Here is an 18,968-nt window from a genome sequence, read left to right on the forward strand (position 1 = left end):
ACCTCAACAACTCTGTCCCAGACATGATCAAGGTAGTGAAGCTGCAGAACTGCCTTTCAATAAACACACTACAGTTTATCTGAAAATAACCAATAATCTCTTTTTTGACAGGACACACCACTTAAAAACATCTCTAACCTGAAGGACCTGACGAAGTGGACACAAGAACAGAAACTGAAATTGAGGAATCAAAACCAGCAACTGGCTGATTTACAGAAACAGGTAAGCCTTAGTGCAGACTTGCTAGTAAACATGCGATTGCCTGTAAAATCATCATTTCATCTCAGTATCTGCTTCTCATTTCAGAATATGGTCTAACCACCAAAAAAAAAAATAATAATCAAACATGAGGAGGAACCTACTCTCATCAACACTCCATTAATGGGACTGCAAACGGATCTCATGTACTACATGTGATGAATATGACACATATGTCCACTTTGCCAGCCGTTTTATAAGCACATTGGGCCTCATTCATGAAGCCTTAACGAGAGTGAATTTTTGTAAAACATTTGAAACTGTGAAATGCTGCATGAAATTCCTGTGTTACAAATATTTAGCTACTTTTTGGTAGTGAATAATGTTCATAATAGCACAAAATATAATTATATATATGTAATGTATATGTAACTTATAACTTAATACTTTCTAACTTATAACTGAAGGAAAACAAAAGTTGTGTGTTGTCTTTTTCTGTTTTGAAACAATATTAATATGGCAAAAATAAAAATTATTTACTTTATACGTAAATGTTCCTGGTCTTTTTATGCATGATAAAATCAGTGCACACAGTTTTAAATAAATACTTACAGAGTTTATATTTTCATAATCATTTAAAAAAACTTCTCCACATATGAATCAATGCAGACATAACCATGGCTGAATGGGTGGGCAAATATAAACCACCCAATAATTTCAGCTAAATTAAAGAAATAAATCACCCACAAATGAAAAAATAAATAAATAAAAATGTCAAGATGTACTCACCATTTATTCTATCCAACACAAAAGAATATATATATTCCATTCAACAAAACCAGATGGAGATTTAACACTTTTAACATTTTAAGGAAGTCTCCTATTATAACTAAAATTGTATTTACTTGATTTGAAATACAGTAATATTGTGAAATATTATTGCAATTTAAAATAAAAATTTTCTACTGTAATGCATTTTAAAATCTAATTTTTTTCCCAAGATGCAAAGCTGAATTTTCAGCATAATTACTCCAGTCTTACATGATCCTTTAGAAATCATTCTAACATGCATCTAAAAAAATATATACTGAAGAAGTTATAAAAAAACACCAGTGCTGCTTAATATTTTTGCGGAAATGAAGCGATACATTATTTTAGGATCATATGATTAATAGAAAGTTTGAAATAACAGCATTAATTTGAAACAGATTTTTGTTTGTAACATAAAATGCCTTTACGATTTCTTTTGATCAATTTAATGCATCCTAGCTGAATAGTAAAAATTTATTATTTAAGCTTACATACCTTAAACTTTTAAAGGGTAGTGTGCGTAAACATTTTTATAGAAGTATGATGATTGATTTGGTGGGAAAGATAATAAAATGGATAACGGCTTAAATTTTAGTCAGTTCTGGCTATCATATCATATCAGCTATCATATGAATTCAGGCGACACAGACTGTAGTTTTATGACACTCCATGATGATACCTATATGTGACCCTGGACCACAAAACCAGTCATAAGAGCCAATTCTTTTAAATTGAGATTTTTACATAATCTAAAAGCTGAACTGATGCATACAATGTATTGTTGGCTATTGCTACAAATATATCTGTGCTACTTATGACTTATTTGGTGCTCCTGGGTCACATATCAGCTGCTCTTTGACAGGAATGTGTGTGGACTGACCTGTAGGTAGTGTGTGGGGTGTAGACATAGCGAGCGGGAAACTCCAGCACTTCTTTGGTGGGGCGCACACGTGGGTCAGGGTAAGGCTTCACATGAAGCAGCTCTGGAGAAAGACAGTAGTGTGGGGACTCTGGAGCTGGGGAGATGTCTATCTTCAACTGAGCTAGACAGAAAGAGACCGACAGAGTGTGAGAAAAGGCTTAAATAATAGAACTGCTGAGGGAAAAATAAGTGCGGACAGGTACCAGTCACAGGTCTGAGTCGACGCAGGACAGACGACGGCCTCCTCATGTCTGCCAGGAACTTATATAAGTCTTCGTCACTCAATCTGTCCCCTTCCTGCAGCAGTACACAAACACTCAGCATTCATTCAGTGGGTATATAATACTTTGTGATAATACACTACCATCAGAAATGTGCATGAATAGAGAACTGACCTGTTTGAAGAAATTGGTGACAGTGAGAGTCGCTGGACGGAAGTTAGTAAAGTTGCACATGTCCTCTCCTACACTCATCCTCTCAAATCCTTTCTTCTTCCTCTCATTCCACGTCCCCTTACGCTCTGTAAGGAATGACAAAATGCTGTTTGATAATAGTGTCATGCAACTAGGGCCGGCTCTGTAACACCTTGAATATTTATATTTAATATTACTTTGTTAGCCATATAAAATGAACCAACTCTGTGAATATAGGATCCAATGGATCCTCTGCAGTGAATGGGTGCCATCAGAATGGGAGTCCAAGCAGCTTATTAAAACATCACAATAATCCGCAAGTAACCCATATGACTACAGTCCATCAATTGACATCCTGAAAAGTGAAAAGCTTCATGTTTGCGATAATTCAAACATTAAGGCATTTTTAACTTCACACTGCCACTTCAGTTTTCACTTGTAAATGGTGCTTGATCGGTGTATATTTTTCTTCTGATTTCGACAAAATGTAAAGATGTGGATTATTGTGATGTTCTTATCAGCTGTTTGGTTCTCATTCTGACGGCACCCATTCACTGCAGAGTATCCATTGCTGTGAGCTGTGAAGCAAGCGAAGTACTGCTAAATTTCTCCAACCCTGTTCAGATGAAAACACAAATGTATCTACATATTGGATGGCCTCATGGGGGGTATATTTTCAGCAATTGTTGGGGGAATTTATAATTTGGTGTTTTGTAATTTTTTAAACAACTGCTTTCAAATTATGTTCATTTTATCAGGAAATTCAAACAATGAACTGTTGTTTTGATGATCTTTAAATGTAGTGTGTGCCAGAATAGCTGCTCAAACTAATGTAGGGCATACTGCTCTCTTCCTCTTATCCTGCATCTTTACTACAAGTGACAGCATGTAAAATACACATGGGTTTGGTTAAAGATATGGATAAACTTACTGAAAAGTATCATCTCTGCAATGGTCCAATTTGTGTTTAAATCACAGATGTCGTCAATGCAACAGCTTGTACAGAACATTTTACCTAACACTACATTTACCTAGTTCCATAGCTCAAAGCAAGAAAAATGCATATATTTTTCAATATATGCACTATATATTTTTATATGTATGAACTTAAACTGTTAGTGATATTGTAATTATTTAAGTTCTTTCTCCTCAGTTTCTATTGATTGTGGAGTTCCTCAGGGCTCCATTGTGGGGCCTATCTTTTTTCACTATTTTTGACTGTTTTATCTTTTTTAAAACAATACGTCTTATCTTCATGCTGATGATATTCAGATTTATTTGCCAATTAGATCTGAAGGATCAAGTTGTCATTTATCTTTATTATTATGTCTTGAGGAGGTGAAGGGCTGATTAGAGCAAAATCGACTACAGCTAAATGCGAGGAAATCTGTTTTCATTTTTGGCCCAAATAAGGTTGACACAGTGACATAATTATGTTTTAGGTACATGAACAACATATGCGCAGTCACAAATAAGGAATCTGTGTCTAATATTTGACTCGGCTCTAACGTTTGACCATCAGATTAAATGTGTGGTTCTTTCAGTTGAGGACTATTGCAAAAATGAAATCATTTTTGTCTGTTGCTAAAACAAGAAACTAATAAAACAAACTTTTAATTACATCATGTATGAAAAAAAAAATACCTTGAAGATGCATTTCTGGATCAAAATGTCTTAATGTAGCACATGTACTGAGTATTGGAAAAAGGCTTACAAATACAAAAATATACAGTTACATACAGTTATATGTGTTATTTTCAGAGACATCTTCAAGATGACTGGCTATAAAAAAGCAATAAAAAGTAAACTCTTAGCTGAGTTCAAATGTGTTAATACCCGTGTCTGAGTCTGAATCAGAGCGGTCCAGGCCTCCAGCACTGCTGACGATGTTCAGCAGATGAATCGCAGTCCAGGCGAAGGGCATGCGGAAACGACCCAGCCTAGTGCACATCTGCTCAGCCTGAGCCCTCAACTTCTCCAGCTTTTCCTTATGCTGTATGTAGACACACACATACACTTAAAGGTAAAAACCACTGAATCATTTCAGAATGTCCATCTGGGATGTTACACAAACCCTGTGTAAAGGTGATGGGTGATTTATCGTGCCATTTCAAACAGCCGAAAAAAGCAACTTGGCAACAGAATTGTACAGTGACAGACACGGGCTCCAGCATCTACTGGACCTTGCTCATATTGAAAAAGATTAACAAATATTGCAGCAGTCCAGATCAAATTGAGAAATCCCCCAGAGGATCCCATAATCATGCCAGATGTGTCTGATGAAATACTCATGCAAAAACCCTCATGTAAATCTTCACTCGTACCTTAGTGGAGTCGGATTCCTTCATGACCATGTACGGTTCACAGCATTCGCCGATGTCTCCCTGCTGAAGGACTTTCTCCAGCTGAAACACAAATACAGCAGAGCTTAACAACAAGGATGTCTGGGGCTAAATGTAGATTTATCATTTTTGAGAAGTCTCTTATTCTCACCAAGAATTTCTATTTTAATATATTTTGAAAAGTAGTTTATTCCTGTAATGCAAAAGGTGAATATTCAGCATCTTCACTCCAGTCTTCAGTGTTACATGATCCTTCAGAAATCATTCTAATATACTGATTTGCTGCTTTTTTATATTCAATGTTGAAAACAGCTTTGGCTGCTTAATATTTTTGTGGAAACTGTGATACATTACCATTAAATATCTTGGAATACATTAGACAAAAATAATAAAAATAATGTATTCAGCAAGAATGCATTCAGTTTACAAAAAAGTGACAGAAATATATCGTAACATTATAAATGTCTTTACTATTTTAGAGAAGTGCTGTTCTTTTTCGAAACTTTTTATTCATCAACGAATCCTGAAAAAAGTATGATGAATAATATTAAGCATTTATAAGCACCATTATTAATAATTGAGCACTGACAATAATTAATTTCAGATTTTTACATAATATGGGTTGAGCATATTCAACTCAAAACAATCTGATTAAACTAATAATATACACACAATTGTACTTTTCACGTTTTATTGAATATACTTTTGAGTAATCATTGAAAGTACAGAATGGAGAAAGAATGCAAAACCTTTAATTTAGTAACTTCAGATAACCCTTTAGCAGAAAAACCTCTACCTAAATGCCTTCTGTAGCTGCTTATAAGACTCTTGATCAATTTTAGACCATCCCTGCAAACAAATCGGTTTAATTTTAATCAGTATATATTGGCTGTCTTTATAGCACAACCCTCTTTAAGTTATGCAACAGCATCTGACTTTGCTTACAGTCAGGAAAATGTGCATTTTCTTCTTTCAGTCATTAATATTGCTTGTGTGGTTTGACTCCTTACGACTCCTGGGTTTAAAATTCATTGTCGAAAACAGTTGCACTGCTTGCTATTTTTCAAGAAACTGTGAAACATTTTTACAGGATTCTTTAGTGAATTGAAAGTTCAAAAGAACAGCATTTATTTAAAACATAAATCTTTTTTTAATATTATAAATGTGTTTACTGTTACTTTTCTCAGTTTTCAGTGACTTTGCTCAATAACAGTATTTTTTTATAATAAAGAAAATCTTACTCATCACCAATTTTTTAAATGTAACGTATACTGGAATAGAAATACAGAAAATGTATATTGTATAAAATATAAAAATAAAAATTGTGGTAAGGCCACTGAGAAAATGTTGGCACAGCAAGAAAAAAAAACTAAAAACTAATTCTTATGACCTAAAGTCACTCTTGTCTGCTCTGACCTTTTGTACCCTCTAAAGGACACGTGGCACTGCGCCCCCTGCTGGTCATACCTTAATGACTAGGAAGATGTCCGGAGACGGGTATGTGATGGAGAAGATCGTGGATCGTGCCAGTGTGGAAATGGCTACGTGTGGACAGTGGGGTCGCAGCAAGCTCTTCATCTGATCCGAGTTAAGGTCAAAGTGAAAATCCTCTGAAATCTGAGCATGGATGTAAAAGAGAAATGGCATATCAATGATCATGATCTCAATTACAGGAACCTGCTTGGAACCCACAAACTTTTCAGTAACTAAACCAAGCATTTCGAGGTGAAGAACACCTTAACATACCTTCTTCTTTTCTCTGACATCATACAGAGCCAGGGATCCAAATATTGGCTCGATTTCAATCTCAAATCTAGAAGAACAACCACAGCAGGTCAGATCATACTGCAGCCTGCTTAACTGTTCAAGTTGGACGTGTTACATCGCAATCAATGAATACAGTCACCAACTGAAGAATAAAGGGCCGTTCACACTGACGTTTAAAGTTACAAGGAAGTTATTTTTGACAGAATACTCCAGTCAGGCCGTGGAAATAAATTAAATTAACCCATCTGACTCTAGGTATGTTTCCATCCACCAATTTTTATGCACATTTTGGGATAATATTGTATGAAATAATAAAAAAAGACGCATACAAGTTCTAAAAATGCACATAAAAAACATATGTGCTCTGCTAAATTTGATTAATTACTTATCTGGTAAGAAATAAATGAAAACAGTTTTAACAAATCACATCAATGTGACTTCGAAACGGGACAGCATAGAACCTAGGACTGTGACAAAGCGATGCAGAATCGATTCGTGGATGGATTCTGAGATCTTCCGAATGCATAATGATTCTCCTGGAATCGATTCTGAGCTTAGATTTTAACAGCAGATGGCGCTCTAATCTAGTTTTTATCTGCACACTCAAATGCTCACGAAGAAGAGCACTTGTGCATTAGGCTGAGTCTGTAATCTCACCTCGGCTCAGAATGTTTTTATGACACCAGATTAATGTAAACAGCCTATATTTCAAAATGTATGAATTATTATTTTCGTTCATTTGGAAACAAGCAGAACACAGCTTTTTCTAAAGCATGCAGCGCCATCTGCTGTTCAAAACTAAGCTCAGAATCCACTCGAGAAAGAATTGCGATGCATTCGGAAAATCTCAGATTTGATACGGAATCATTTCTCGATTCGCGATGCATTGATTTATTTTCCCAGCCCTAATAAAACTGCACCAACCAACGGACTGATCTCACTGCACAGCATCTGAAATGTTAGTTTTGTCATTCTAAAATGCTTGAGCAAATACTCTACAAAGTGCTTCATTACGATTAACTCCTAGAACTGCGTTCGCAAACAGCAGGGTCCAAAAAGAAGACTAGATTACTGCGTTTTTTTCAGCATGCTCTGAAGGTTGTAATCTATTGTATGCCAAAATTATCATATACAATGCCTTCACCTACTTCAGCAAATAACATTTTTCGTTGTGATATTTGGTGCAAGTTAACCAGTTAGGGACGATTTTGTTCTCTTCAACTCACTGGATACAAACGTTGCTTTATTCGCAAACGATTTATGCACCATTCCAATCTTGCACACAAGTTTAATTCATAGCTTTGAATATAAACCGCTTCTGATTGAATCAGAAAAATCCATTTTCTCAGTATTTTCTTTGTGTATATTTATAGGTTTACTATATTTACTATTACATTCTGTAATCGTTTTCATAATTTTACCAACAATACAACTACTGCACGATTGAATGGGGAGGCTGAGAACCTTACTTGAGCGCCAAACACTTGACCATGATCCTCTGGCCGCTGTGCTCTTTGGGCACCTCTGGGATGGCGCACCTCTCGACGGCCTCGTCCTGTCAAACACAAAGAACCATCAGCATGACTACGACTCAGTCTGCAGCACCATGGCAACGTTTGCTCAGTCATCAGAAACAATGTGTACACAGACATAAAGCGAGAGGATGAGCAGCGAAGATGCGGAGGAGCAAGAGACGGAGGTAAAACAAAGAAGATGTTTGACAAGATCAAACAAAATCGCAGATGGATCATCAGAGAGACGTCTCTGCTTTTGAACTTCAGCGTTTGACAGCTCTCCTACATGAAAGTGTTGGGTGTTACTCATCGTCTCCTACACACAAGACTCTACTTTCCTTTTCTACTTTCTTTCGCATATAGTCCTGAACTTTCTGTCTCATACGGTGTGTAATGATTTCAGACCTCATCCGGCGCGGGGTAAAGTCCCAGCAGATCAGCGTGGCGGCACTGCTGGCGGTTTTCGGCGTTGCGCCGGTCCATGTCCTCTGCAGCCGTGCGCTCCAGCACAGAAGGCAGCAGTGCATCAGGAGTGGAGTTTTTCAGGTCAAATATACTGGAGGCCCAGCTCCCCCGCGGCGTATCATCCAGCGACACCGAGTGCCTCTTTGAGTCATCCTGCCACAGACAAACTCTGCATTAGGAGAACTCTTCTGAACATTTTTATAACGACGATAACAATAGCTATTCAATTATCCAACTAATTCCTTACGTTCAGGAGAAAGTTCATTCAAAAAATTCTGACATCATTTACTCACCATCAAAATGTTACAAACCTGTATGAGTTTTCTTAGTGGAATACAAAAGAAGATATTTTGAAGAATGTTGGTTACAAAACAGCTGCAGGCAGCCATTGACTTCCAGAATGAAAAATAAAATAGCTTGAAAAGCTTCTTTTGTGTTCAACAGGAGAATGAAATTCATACAGGTTTGGAACCAGATTAGAATTTTTGGTTTAACTAGCCCTTTAACCTATTTACATTCAAAACAATAAAATAAAGTATTGTATTTACAACCATTCATAATTTCACAAAAACCATAATGACCATAATACAGGTATTTTCTTATAGGCATTATAACATCTTTTAATTTGAATAATAAATACAATTTTAAGAAATCAAATAAAACAAATTAGTTTGATATACTTTGCTCATGTAAACATTTATCCAGGCAATTTCAAGTTTGATTTCTAATACTGAATGTAATTAAATAATAAAATGCAGTTTGAGACTTTTTGCTCACTTGAGGACTTATTTTTGTCACAAATTGCCATTTAATTAAATAACGAACATAAGTAATATATAATAAAATAAAATAAATAAATAGAAAATTTGGACTTTTTGCTTACTTGAAGGTTTATTTATTATTATTTTGCAATGATCACTTATCTATTTATACGCATCAATTTATTTTCATTTACTTAAAAAAAAAAAAACAGTTCGAGAGACTCTGTTCAGTTGAGATTTTTATAACTTTCAGGCATTTTTTCCCCCACCATTTTCACTTGTATTTATAGTCACAGCTATGACAGTAAATGACTGGGAGAAGAATAGGGAAAATGACACTAGCCTGTGTTACCCAAAGAGCAGCGTGACTCAATGCATCAGCATTAGGCCACATCTCCAAGCACCAGTGGGATTCTACGCACTGCATGCGTTTGCTGTTTTACCTGCTCATCCTGCCGATCAATGGTGGCCTCATCCAGCTCAAAGGTTTGTTTGACCAGTCCTTTCTGTTTCTCCCGTTGCCGCTCAGAGCTATGAGGCGTCTGTGTTGTGCTGTATCGCTGATACCTGAGAGAGCACAAAGCAGCATGTTTCCACGTCCTAAAAAACTTGTCCTCCAGTAAGTATTCATGCAGTACAAAGCATAACCACACACAGATGATGGTTATTAGGAACTTGAGCCTTCTGGTTTAAAAGCCTTTAAGCAAAACCTCTTTTATTATATAAATCAGTTTTGTAGACAAAATAAATTGTACCTGTGTGTTAAATTATTTTTTGTAGATGGACTAATTAATAAAAAAAAAAAAGAAAAGTCAACAAGCACCCAGCATACATTACTGTTGAAATGTCTAGGTCAATAAGATTTATTTCTTTATTTGAAAGAAATTAGCATTTTTATTGATCTTCTATGAATAAAATTGATCAAATGTGATGGGAAAGATATTTTATATTGTGACAAAATATTTGATTTCAAATGTATGCTCTTCTAAACTTTGTACAATCAAAGATTATGAACAAAGTATAATATTACGCAGTAGAACAGTTTTTAACACTGCTAATAATAAGAACAATTTTAATACGTCAGCACCAATAATAACTGATAACATTAAGTACAACATATTAAAATGATTTCTGAAGGATCTTGTGACAATGAAGAATGGAGTAATGATCTTGAAAATTCAGCTTTGCATCACAGGAATAAATTACATTTTACTTGAATAGAAATTAGGTATTTTAGATGACAATAAAATTTCACAATATTGTTGTTTTTATTGTATTTTTGACTAAATAAATACAGCCTTAAGCATAACAGACTAATTAAAAAAAAAAAAAAAAAATCTCAAAACATGAAAAACTTCTTCAAAATGGTTTACAAATATCCCAGGATGTACCTCAGTGAGTTTACTGAGAGGAAGTGTGCTGAGCTGGAAGAGCAGCTGAGATGTTTTGATTGGTCACTAAATTACTGCCATACTTCCATTTGTTTTACAAAGTAACAGATTTCCAACTGTTACTGTGTGTGTATTTTATTTGATTTTTTTAGTCAAAGCTCCTGTAGAAGGAAGAACACTCACTTCCTCTGGATGATGAGCCAGTCGTCGGTGTAGACCCCCAGGGCATCCCTCACTCTGGGGTCCAGTGAGCTATCAACAGTGAGTACAAAGAGATAACGTCAACCCCCAGATACCCTCAGAGCACTGACAGACAGCACAGCGTGGCTGAAGCAAGACGGTGAGATGAGCTGACTAGCAGCGTGTGTGAGGAAGGGCAAGGTTCATTACAGTCTAGTCATCTGCCGGTGTTTCTATTTCGGAAAGTGTTTCAATAAAAATCTTCTAAACATTCATTAATCTTAGGTTATTCCAATATTTATTAACACATTGTTAAAATCAAAAGGTGCAAGTGTTGTTTAATGAATTAAACATTGTCTTTTTTTAACGAAAGACTAATAACTTCTGTAGCAAATGTAGCTATCGCTCGTTGTGAATGTTAACACATTAAATAACTTTAACTAATGAGATCTTATTGTAAAGTGATTGGTCTTTGTTATTCTTTTGCACTTTAATCGGTGTAAAATGTTGTACTTTATAAATTTTTTTGTGTATTGCTCTATTGTATTGTTAGAAAAAAGTTATTCAACCTGATATAGTTTATGACAACACTTTTGTGCAGCTAAATTGCAATATCGTGATAATACCATGTACTGTAATAAAAGCATTGGCAAACAATTGCAACTTGAAAATTTCATCCCTATTACAGTGTGGCGTGTGTGTGTGAGTGATGAGCGACTCACTCCTCTTCTGGGACGGGGGGCTCTATCGTGGCACACTCTCTCTCCTGCAGCAGCAGCTCCAGGTCATCGCTGGGGAACTCCAGCAGCTGTCGGAGGGGTCCAGGCTCTGCTCCTGGAGGATGGCTGCTAACGTACTCCTCATAGTCCACCGGCTCCACCACCTCCGTCAGAGGCACCTAGAAGAGCACATCCATCACCTCAGGACCCAGACTCACAGCGGACGTCAAGGCTAAATGACTGAATACCTGTCGGTCTAAGAAATTCAACTAACTTTTATTAACTAGTGCAATTTCTATGCCATTCACTTCATCATCTGAAGATTTTTTACTTTAATAATTTTTAGCACATTCAATCACGTTTCTTTCAGGATTCTCTGATGAATAGAAAGTCCAGAAGAACAGCATTTATTTGATAAATATATATTTTGCAACAATATAAAAGTGTGTACTCTCACTTTTAATCAATTTAATGCATCCTTGCTTAATAAAACCATACTTATTTGATAACGATATTCATATTTGGGTCTATGTATATGCTTTGTCCATTTATTAATTTTTTTAAGATTAACAGTTTTTCCCAAAAGAATTGTTAGCTGCCAGTGTTTCCCGTCTGTCACAGTTATGAAAAGATTCGATTTCCAAAACGATTAAACTATATATTATGATTTTAAATCTGTATTTAACCGCAATGAAATTATTATAATCTTAGTTCAAGTTAATTAGTACTTTAAAAGTCTGACAGTAATCAGTGTTGAATCTGTAAAGTTAACCCAGCCGGCTGAAAATGATTAACATTTAAAAAGATTTGTTAGAAAACTAATCAACTAAGTAATTCAATGTTACATTACTTGAATGATTTTGGCTAGTGGTCAGTTCAACTTCCCCTTTTCACTCCTATGTATAATCACATATATACAGAGGTCCCAAAGTTTATTTGGACACTTTGGTCACATTTAAAATTATCATGCCATTGAATTAGATACAAAACATCCAACCAGCTGGCCTTGCAAACACAGATTTCCCAGAAGAACTTACATTGAAGAGCTATTTTTGACTCACTGACTTTTGATCGACTGGCGTCAAGGTGATTTTGAGTGACTGTGTGAAGTCATTTCTACTCGAGTTCACACAGGTGTCCAAACAGGTATAACCACAGGAGGAGAGAATCACATTAACTATAAACATGATCCACCTTGACAACAAGAAACTGTGCAAATAGTTCTGTTTTCATTTTCAACAGTATATCTGTTGTTTTTTCAGTAGAAATCTAAAGAAATGTGATTTTTTTTTTTTTTAGCTTTAAAGGTATATTTGTGTTGTGTTTTTTTTTAAATAGATGCCACTTGGATATATTACAGTTTAAACATTTGAAGTCCGCAAGTTTTTTTTTCCTTTTTTTTAGAAAGAAGTCTCTAGTACTCGCCAAAGCTTGTTTATTTGATCACAATTGCAGTAAAAACATTAATACTGCAAAATATTACTACAATTTAAAACTGTGCTGGTTTTCTATTTTAATATATTTGAAAATGATTTCTTTCTTTCTGTGATGACAAAGCTGAATTTTCAGCATCATTGCCTTCAGTGTCATGTGATCCTTCAGAAATCATTCTAATAAACACTTTTTATAATATTATTAATGTTGAAAGCAGTTGTGCTACTTAATTTTTGAAAAAAAACAAAACATTTTGTTTCATGACTGTCTGATAAATAAAAAGTTCAATAGAACAATACTTTATGGATTTATAATTATTTTGTAATATCATAAATGTCTAATTTAATGCTTCTAAAAAAGAAAAGAAAAAAAAAAAGAAACATACTGACTTCAAACATTTGAATATAGCGTATATTACGCAAACCCATTTTTAAGTATATCTAGGTACATTTTTGGACCACTTTATGTCCATTAATTAAATATTTTTTGTTTCTTGATGTAAAAACCTCAACAGTACAAATGCATGTGACACTGCAAATACTTCTACATTAATTTTGGTTCTGATAAATTTCTGAAGAACAAGAGTATTGAATATAATACAGTATTGCATCAGATTAAACTCTGTATGAAAGTCTTATTGTGTGTGTGTGTGTTTGTGTGTGTGTCAATGCAAGTATTTTGTAAAGCATTAAATTACGCCCTCGTTCTTACTCAAGAGCTGGCAGGAGCCCACATGACTGTGTGCAGACAAGCAGGAATATACATGAACAAACACAAGTACACACTAACCGGTTGATGAGCTCCAGCACGTTTTTTGGACATCTGCGGAGAGCCATATTCCCGGGAAACCTGCTTCCTGACCTCAGACGCCACTGTCCTGTGAGAGGCACAGAAAGGGACATTTATTATATTTCCTTGATTTCATACAATCGCATCAGGAGCTCACATGCAGTGTCCAAATATCACAAAGATGATCGGGATCACAACGAATCAGACACAGACAGCGGGACAGGTTAACATCAGATATAGTGGCCAGAACCAGCAGTCCTTTAGATGGCGAGGGTCAAACTCTGAATGTCTGAAGAGATGCTGAGCCGCTGCCAGAAAGCAGGCAGGACGCCACAGCTCTGCCAATTTGGGAACTTAAAGCAAATGAGAGGCTTTAATGCTGAAAAAAACCCAATAACCCCTCAGGTTACTACACTCAGAGATAGCCAGCAGCTGCTCCCTAACAAACTGAAACGGTCTCGTTCTCACAGAAAAACAGCTGCAGATGCTCCAGTTCCCTTCAAAACACACACGCCCCATCATTACTGCTGCTTGCTAAGGCAAGTATCCCTATTACTACAGCTCAAACTTTAGAGTTGGGGATTTAAGACAAATTGTATCATGCATCTGATATTGTGTGTACTGTAGGGGTGTAGCAGTATATTTAAAAAATGAAATATTGATACATTACAGTACACAATACAATACTATTTTCATTACTGTTTCTTGCATAGTACTATTGATGTACATATATACAAATAATGTGTGGGTCTGTGTGCAGGAAGATTATATATTTTGAATGCTTTTGTACAGTTGTAATTTATTAACTCTCACTTCTCCTCCCTATACTCATATTTTAAGTGCGATTCATTGGCCAAAAGAGAAAACAAAAACAAAAAATAAACAAAGTTAAAGAATTTGACTGATTGCACCCCCCCCCCCCCAGAGATAATTATATATTAAATATATATTAATTAATATATTATAATATTATTAATATATAATATATTTATATTAAATATATTAAAAATATATAGGTTAAATATATAAAAATGTATAATCTATAGATATTGTAATGAATCTTTTGTTGTGTTTTTTTTTACCACAATAATCTTGAGTTAAAATATGATATTGTGACAGCCTATATGTAGTTACTAGCTACATTTAATCAGCAGTTTGTTCTTCACTGTTTGTGCTAGATACATTAATGTAATCTATGGAAACAGCAATATCAAATTTGTGTCTTATGATAGGACAATATTTACTTTCATGTTATGGCTGATAACCGATAAATGGCCGATATTATAATTCTATAGTATTTTGCATAAACATATAACTAGATTAATATTTGTTTATAATTCTGCAATCATTTTTTGTAAAATATTAATAATGAAATGGGGAAAAAAAACACTAAAACTTTTTTTTTTATCAAAGATTCAGTTGAATTTAAGCATCACAACATTATAATTTATAGAACAATGAATATTCTAAGGTTGCACGATATAATCACCGATGATTAATGCGCATCTCGTCAGTAAAGCCGGTTCTCTAATCAGCGGTAAATACCATCAGGTGTGTGATTTCACATAGAGCAGCTATTACAACACAGAGCCATTGTTAACTGAGAAGCTGCGCAAATCTACGTTCATTATCACCATTGATTTGCGCAGCTTCTCAATTAACAAAAGCTCCGTGTAGTAACAGCTGCTCTAAGTGAAATCACACACCTGATGGTATTTACCGCCGATTAGATAACCGGCTTTACTGACAAGATGTGCATTAATCATCAGCCGATATATATCGGTGCACCATTATTAAATTTGCTAAACATAGAACGGTGTTTTTAAATTATTAGTGCTTTAAAGATGAACTGTAGGTAAGAGTTAGATGACAGCAAAGGTCATTTTAATGTAAAGTTAGGTGAAATGAGCATAATGATTAAATATCTTATTTCGAACCATACCGATAACTTCTAAATCTCTTTTATCTGCCGTTAACTGATATTTCCTGCATCCCAACACATCCACCCAGAACACCCAAACAAGTGTGCACTTGTTAACATCTTAGCAACAACATGGCAAAACCTGGCAACCAATATCAGTACCCAGCAATAATTCCACATTTTCTAACCCTAACCACTGCTGCAGTCCATGATCTCCAAGCACAAATCCAGACTTTGCTCTACTAACAAAACCCTGCCGACTACAGCATCAGGCCCTCCTGTCATTCAAAAACCCCCGATGTGGTCCAAAGAGCGGATGTAGCCCCCTCCCAGGGGTCAATCCACTGCAGTGACGAACCATTTCCTGACATTATAAAGCTGTGACTGTGAAGGGAAAAAAATGTTCGGACAAACTCCAAACTTGGCAGGCCAGCGGGGTCAAGCTGAAACAATAATAATATGCTGATCGGTTTACAGTGTGCAGCAAAGAATTAAGCGCATACAAATATGTAACCTGTGTTAAATGTCGCAAAATCAGAGCCCCTAACAGGAATTAGGGCTGCACAATTAATCGAATTTCTAATAGCGATTACAATTACGGATGACACAATTACATAAATGTTCAAAGAATTAGTTAATCAAAGTCCACTTAGGATATTCTGCATGCTTAAGATGCTTTTTTTCTTTCTACATGTCATCTTAATGGTTTTTCCCCCATTATTTTATTGTTAGTTTAACATTATAATACCATGCATATTTTACCTTTTTATTTAAAAAAGAAACCAATCCAATGTATAGTTGACGTGTTTTCAGCTTGTTTATTTTCATATAAAAATATGTCATGCAGTTGCTTCAAACAAAGGTGCAAAGATCATTCATTTAATCGTAATTAATAAATCGCAATTACAATTTCATAGGAATAATGGACAATTCTGATTTTTGTCATAATCGTGCAGCCCTAGGGAATGCTACCCAACACTGTGGGCTTCCTATTTCCTGCTTCAAAAGGAAAGAGGAAAACTAGTCTGCTCTAAAAGCAATGGGCGGAATGGAGCACACCACCCTTTCCTACATCCTCCTGCAGAGAAACAATGAGTCTGCGCTCACAGAGGTGAAGACAGAGAAAGATAACTCATGAAATACAATCCTATGCACAGGTTTCATGCCTCTCAGGTGGGGAAAAAAAGATCTCTAAAAGGTTGCGACTGTGCATCAACAGTATCATGTACAGAGGTATACGAGTATAGTTCTCATACAAAACCATGGTTTACATGGTGGAAGTATAGTACAGTGCTTTTGTAAGAGGTCACTTGATTACTTCCATCCACATACCAAAGATCTCACTTAGATTTCACTTTCCCATATGCTTTTGAACATGTACACTGGCTGCTGGAGCGTTTTTAACCTCCTTATCAAATTATCAGTGTTGCTCCGATCTACGAGAATGAATGAAAACTACCATATCAATCACTCCAAACAAATAAATAAACAACAAACAAGTGAATTAACCAATCACATACACACTCAGTTTCTGCAAACCTAGGCAAGTTCCAGAGATGCTTTCTCAGCCAAAAGTGAGTTGATTCCCACTGAAGAAGAGCATCAACCCTTGATGAGCATGCAAGGCTCACATAAAAGTGCAAAACAAATATGAAAAACACTAACTGATCAATCCATAATATCAGTCAACAGTCACATGAACACATATTTTTTATTTCATGTTGCCCCTCTGACAGAAGAGCCATAAAACATGCCATATTACAGATACAACTACCATATTTAATATATAATGTTATAACGGTCCCATATTAATGTAGTATGTGAGACTGGCATGTCTATATATCACAGCTAAAAGTTAAAGCTGAAATATATATATATATATATATATATATATATATATATATATATATATATATATATATATCTATATATCTATATCTATAGATATAGATATATATATATATATATATATATATATATATATATATATACACTTAACTATCTAAAAATTATCACATAATGAAAAAAAATACACAATTGTTACTTAATTGATAGCAACTATGTATTGGGTTTCTATTGAGCAACTGAGCAATTTTTACTGTACTTTTCCAGTGTTTATAACTGTTTCAACTTGTACCTTAAATAACAACTCTTTTTATTGCGCTATGATTACATTTTTTTTAACGGACAGCAAGCCCTAAGCTCATTCCTGAGCTGTATCTAACTTGAATAGTTGAATAGTTAAGAGTGTAGTTTCCAATATCACTATCATACCACATTACACTTCATGGCGCTCTATGCATCCTCTTTTCACACACAAAAGTCTGATTATTTAATATTTAAAGACGATACACAACATGCATTCGTTACAAAGTACTTAAACGGGTTCACGTGTGAAACAGAAGTAGTTTAGTTGCAGTGTCACACTGTTGCGACGCCCGGTGAGTTGAACTAAACAAAAGGGTCATCCCTGTGTAACTCGTGGCGGATCTCTTTATCTTTCCCAGTCGAGTCAGTCCCGATGCGCGGGACAATTAATACACGACTCCTCTACCGTTTAACACTCGGTAAAGTTCACCTACCTGTTAATCTTGTGCGCGAAAGCCCTCCGCTCGCTGGGTAAAGTTGCCATCCCATCTAAACAGGGAGCGCTCCTTACAGTTTTCCTGTACTTTGGTATTATTATTGTGGAGCGGAGGCATAAGCTTCCTTGTGTCAGTTTTTGGGCGCATAACAGCGCCTCCTCACGGTCCGGGGGCGAATGGCGCTTATAGTAGCTCTATAGTAGCTGACCAAACCGGTTTCCCATGACGCACCTGTCTGTCTGTCTCCAGGGATCTGCTGCGATGTTTATCGTTTCTGGATAGTTCAAGGTGATGAATGTTTTTCCTATTAAAGAGGAATAATGCTAACTCTGCAGACTACCAAAAACACCACAAGCTATCTGTTATCCTAACTACTTGTTACAGGCTTTTCATTTCTTTTAAATGCCCCTCTAATGGGTAATGAAAGTTAATATTTTGGTTTTGCAACAGCAACAGATTGACATGCATGCAAGGTCAAAAAACACATTTGTTGTCTTATAATATAATATTCTTTTTTACCTTTCTTGCTCAACGATCTCCCAAACGATTCGTTTAACCCCTCCTTTGCATGAGCCTAATCAGCAGTGATTGGTCTGATAGGTCTCATTTTCATTTCATCGTGAGCATGTGACGCCTGATAAAGCAGCGTTTGTGAGCGCAGTGCTGCTTTGTATACAGTATTGTTACCGTGAAAACAGCTATTTTTACCGTTTCAAAAGCGGCACCAGTGGCAAAGAATTTGCATTTTCATTCAACA

At 35.6% G+C, this 18,968-nt stretch overlaps 1 protein-coding gene across 6 annotated transcripts in view; it reads right to left on the reverse strand.

The window, feature by feature from the left end:
- Positions 1–18,371, reverse strand: part of LOC127953293 (dedicator of cytokinesis protein 7) — a 46,984-nt gene extending 28,613 nt beyond the window's left edge. For 5 of the 6 annotated variants that reach the window (XM_052552343.1, XM_052552344.1, XM_052552342.1 and 2 more), the window contains exons 1-14: positions 18,209–18,359; positions 13,706–13,793; positions 11,486–11,661; positions 10,767–10,835; positions 9,636–9,759; positions 8,372–8,584; positions 7,922–8,007; positions 6,432–6,498; positions 6,153–6,302; positions 4,668–4,748; positions 4,180–4,336; positions 2,326–2,450; positions 2,134–2,227; positions 1,889–2,051 (exon numbers count right to left, since the gene is read on the reverse strand). In XM_052552343.1, the coding sequence (XP_052408303.1) occupies positions 1,889–2,051; positions 2,134–2,227; positions 2,326–2,450; positions 4,180–4,336; positions 4,668–4,748; positions 6,153–6,302; positions 6,432–6,498; positions 7,922–8,007; positions 8,372–8,584; positions 9,636–9,759; positions 10,767–10,835; positions 11,486–11,661; positions 13,706–13,793; positions 18,209–18,258 (1,643 nt within the window). In that variant the 5' untranslated portion in view covers positions 18,259–18,359. Of the gene's footprint in view, positions 1–1,888; positions 2,052–2,133; positions 2,228–2,325; positions 2,451–4,179; positions 4,337–4,667; positions 4,749–6,152; positions 6,303–6,431; positions 6,499–7,921; positions 8,008–8,371; positions 8,585–9,635; positions 9,760–10,766; positions 10,836–11,485; positions 11,662–13,705; positions 13,794–18,208 lie in introns of all 6 variants that reach the window. The other variant, XM_052552345.1, reaches the window with a different exon arrangement.
- Between the last annotated feature and the right edge of the window lie 597 nt (positions 18,372–18,968).

Source organism: Carassius gibelio, chromosome B3, assembly GCF_023724105.1.
Source record: "Carassius gibelio isolate Cgi1373 ecotype wild population from Czech Republic chromosome B3, carGib1.2-hapl.c, whole genome shotgun sequence".
Lineage (NCBI taxonomy): Eukaryota > Metazoa > Chordata > Actinopteri > Cypriniformes > Cyprinidae > Carassius > Carassius gibelio.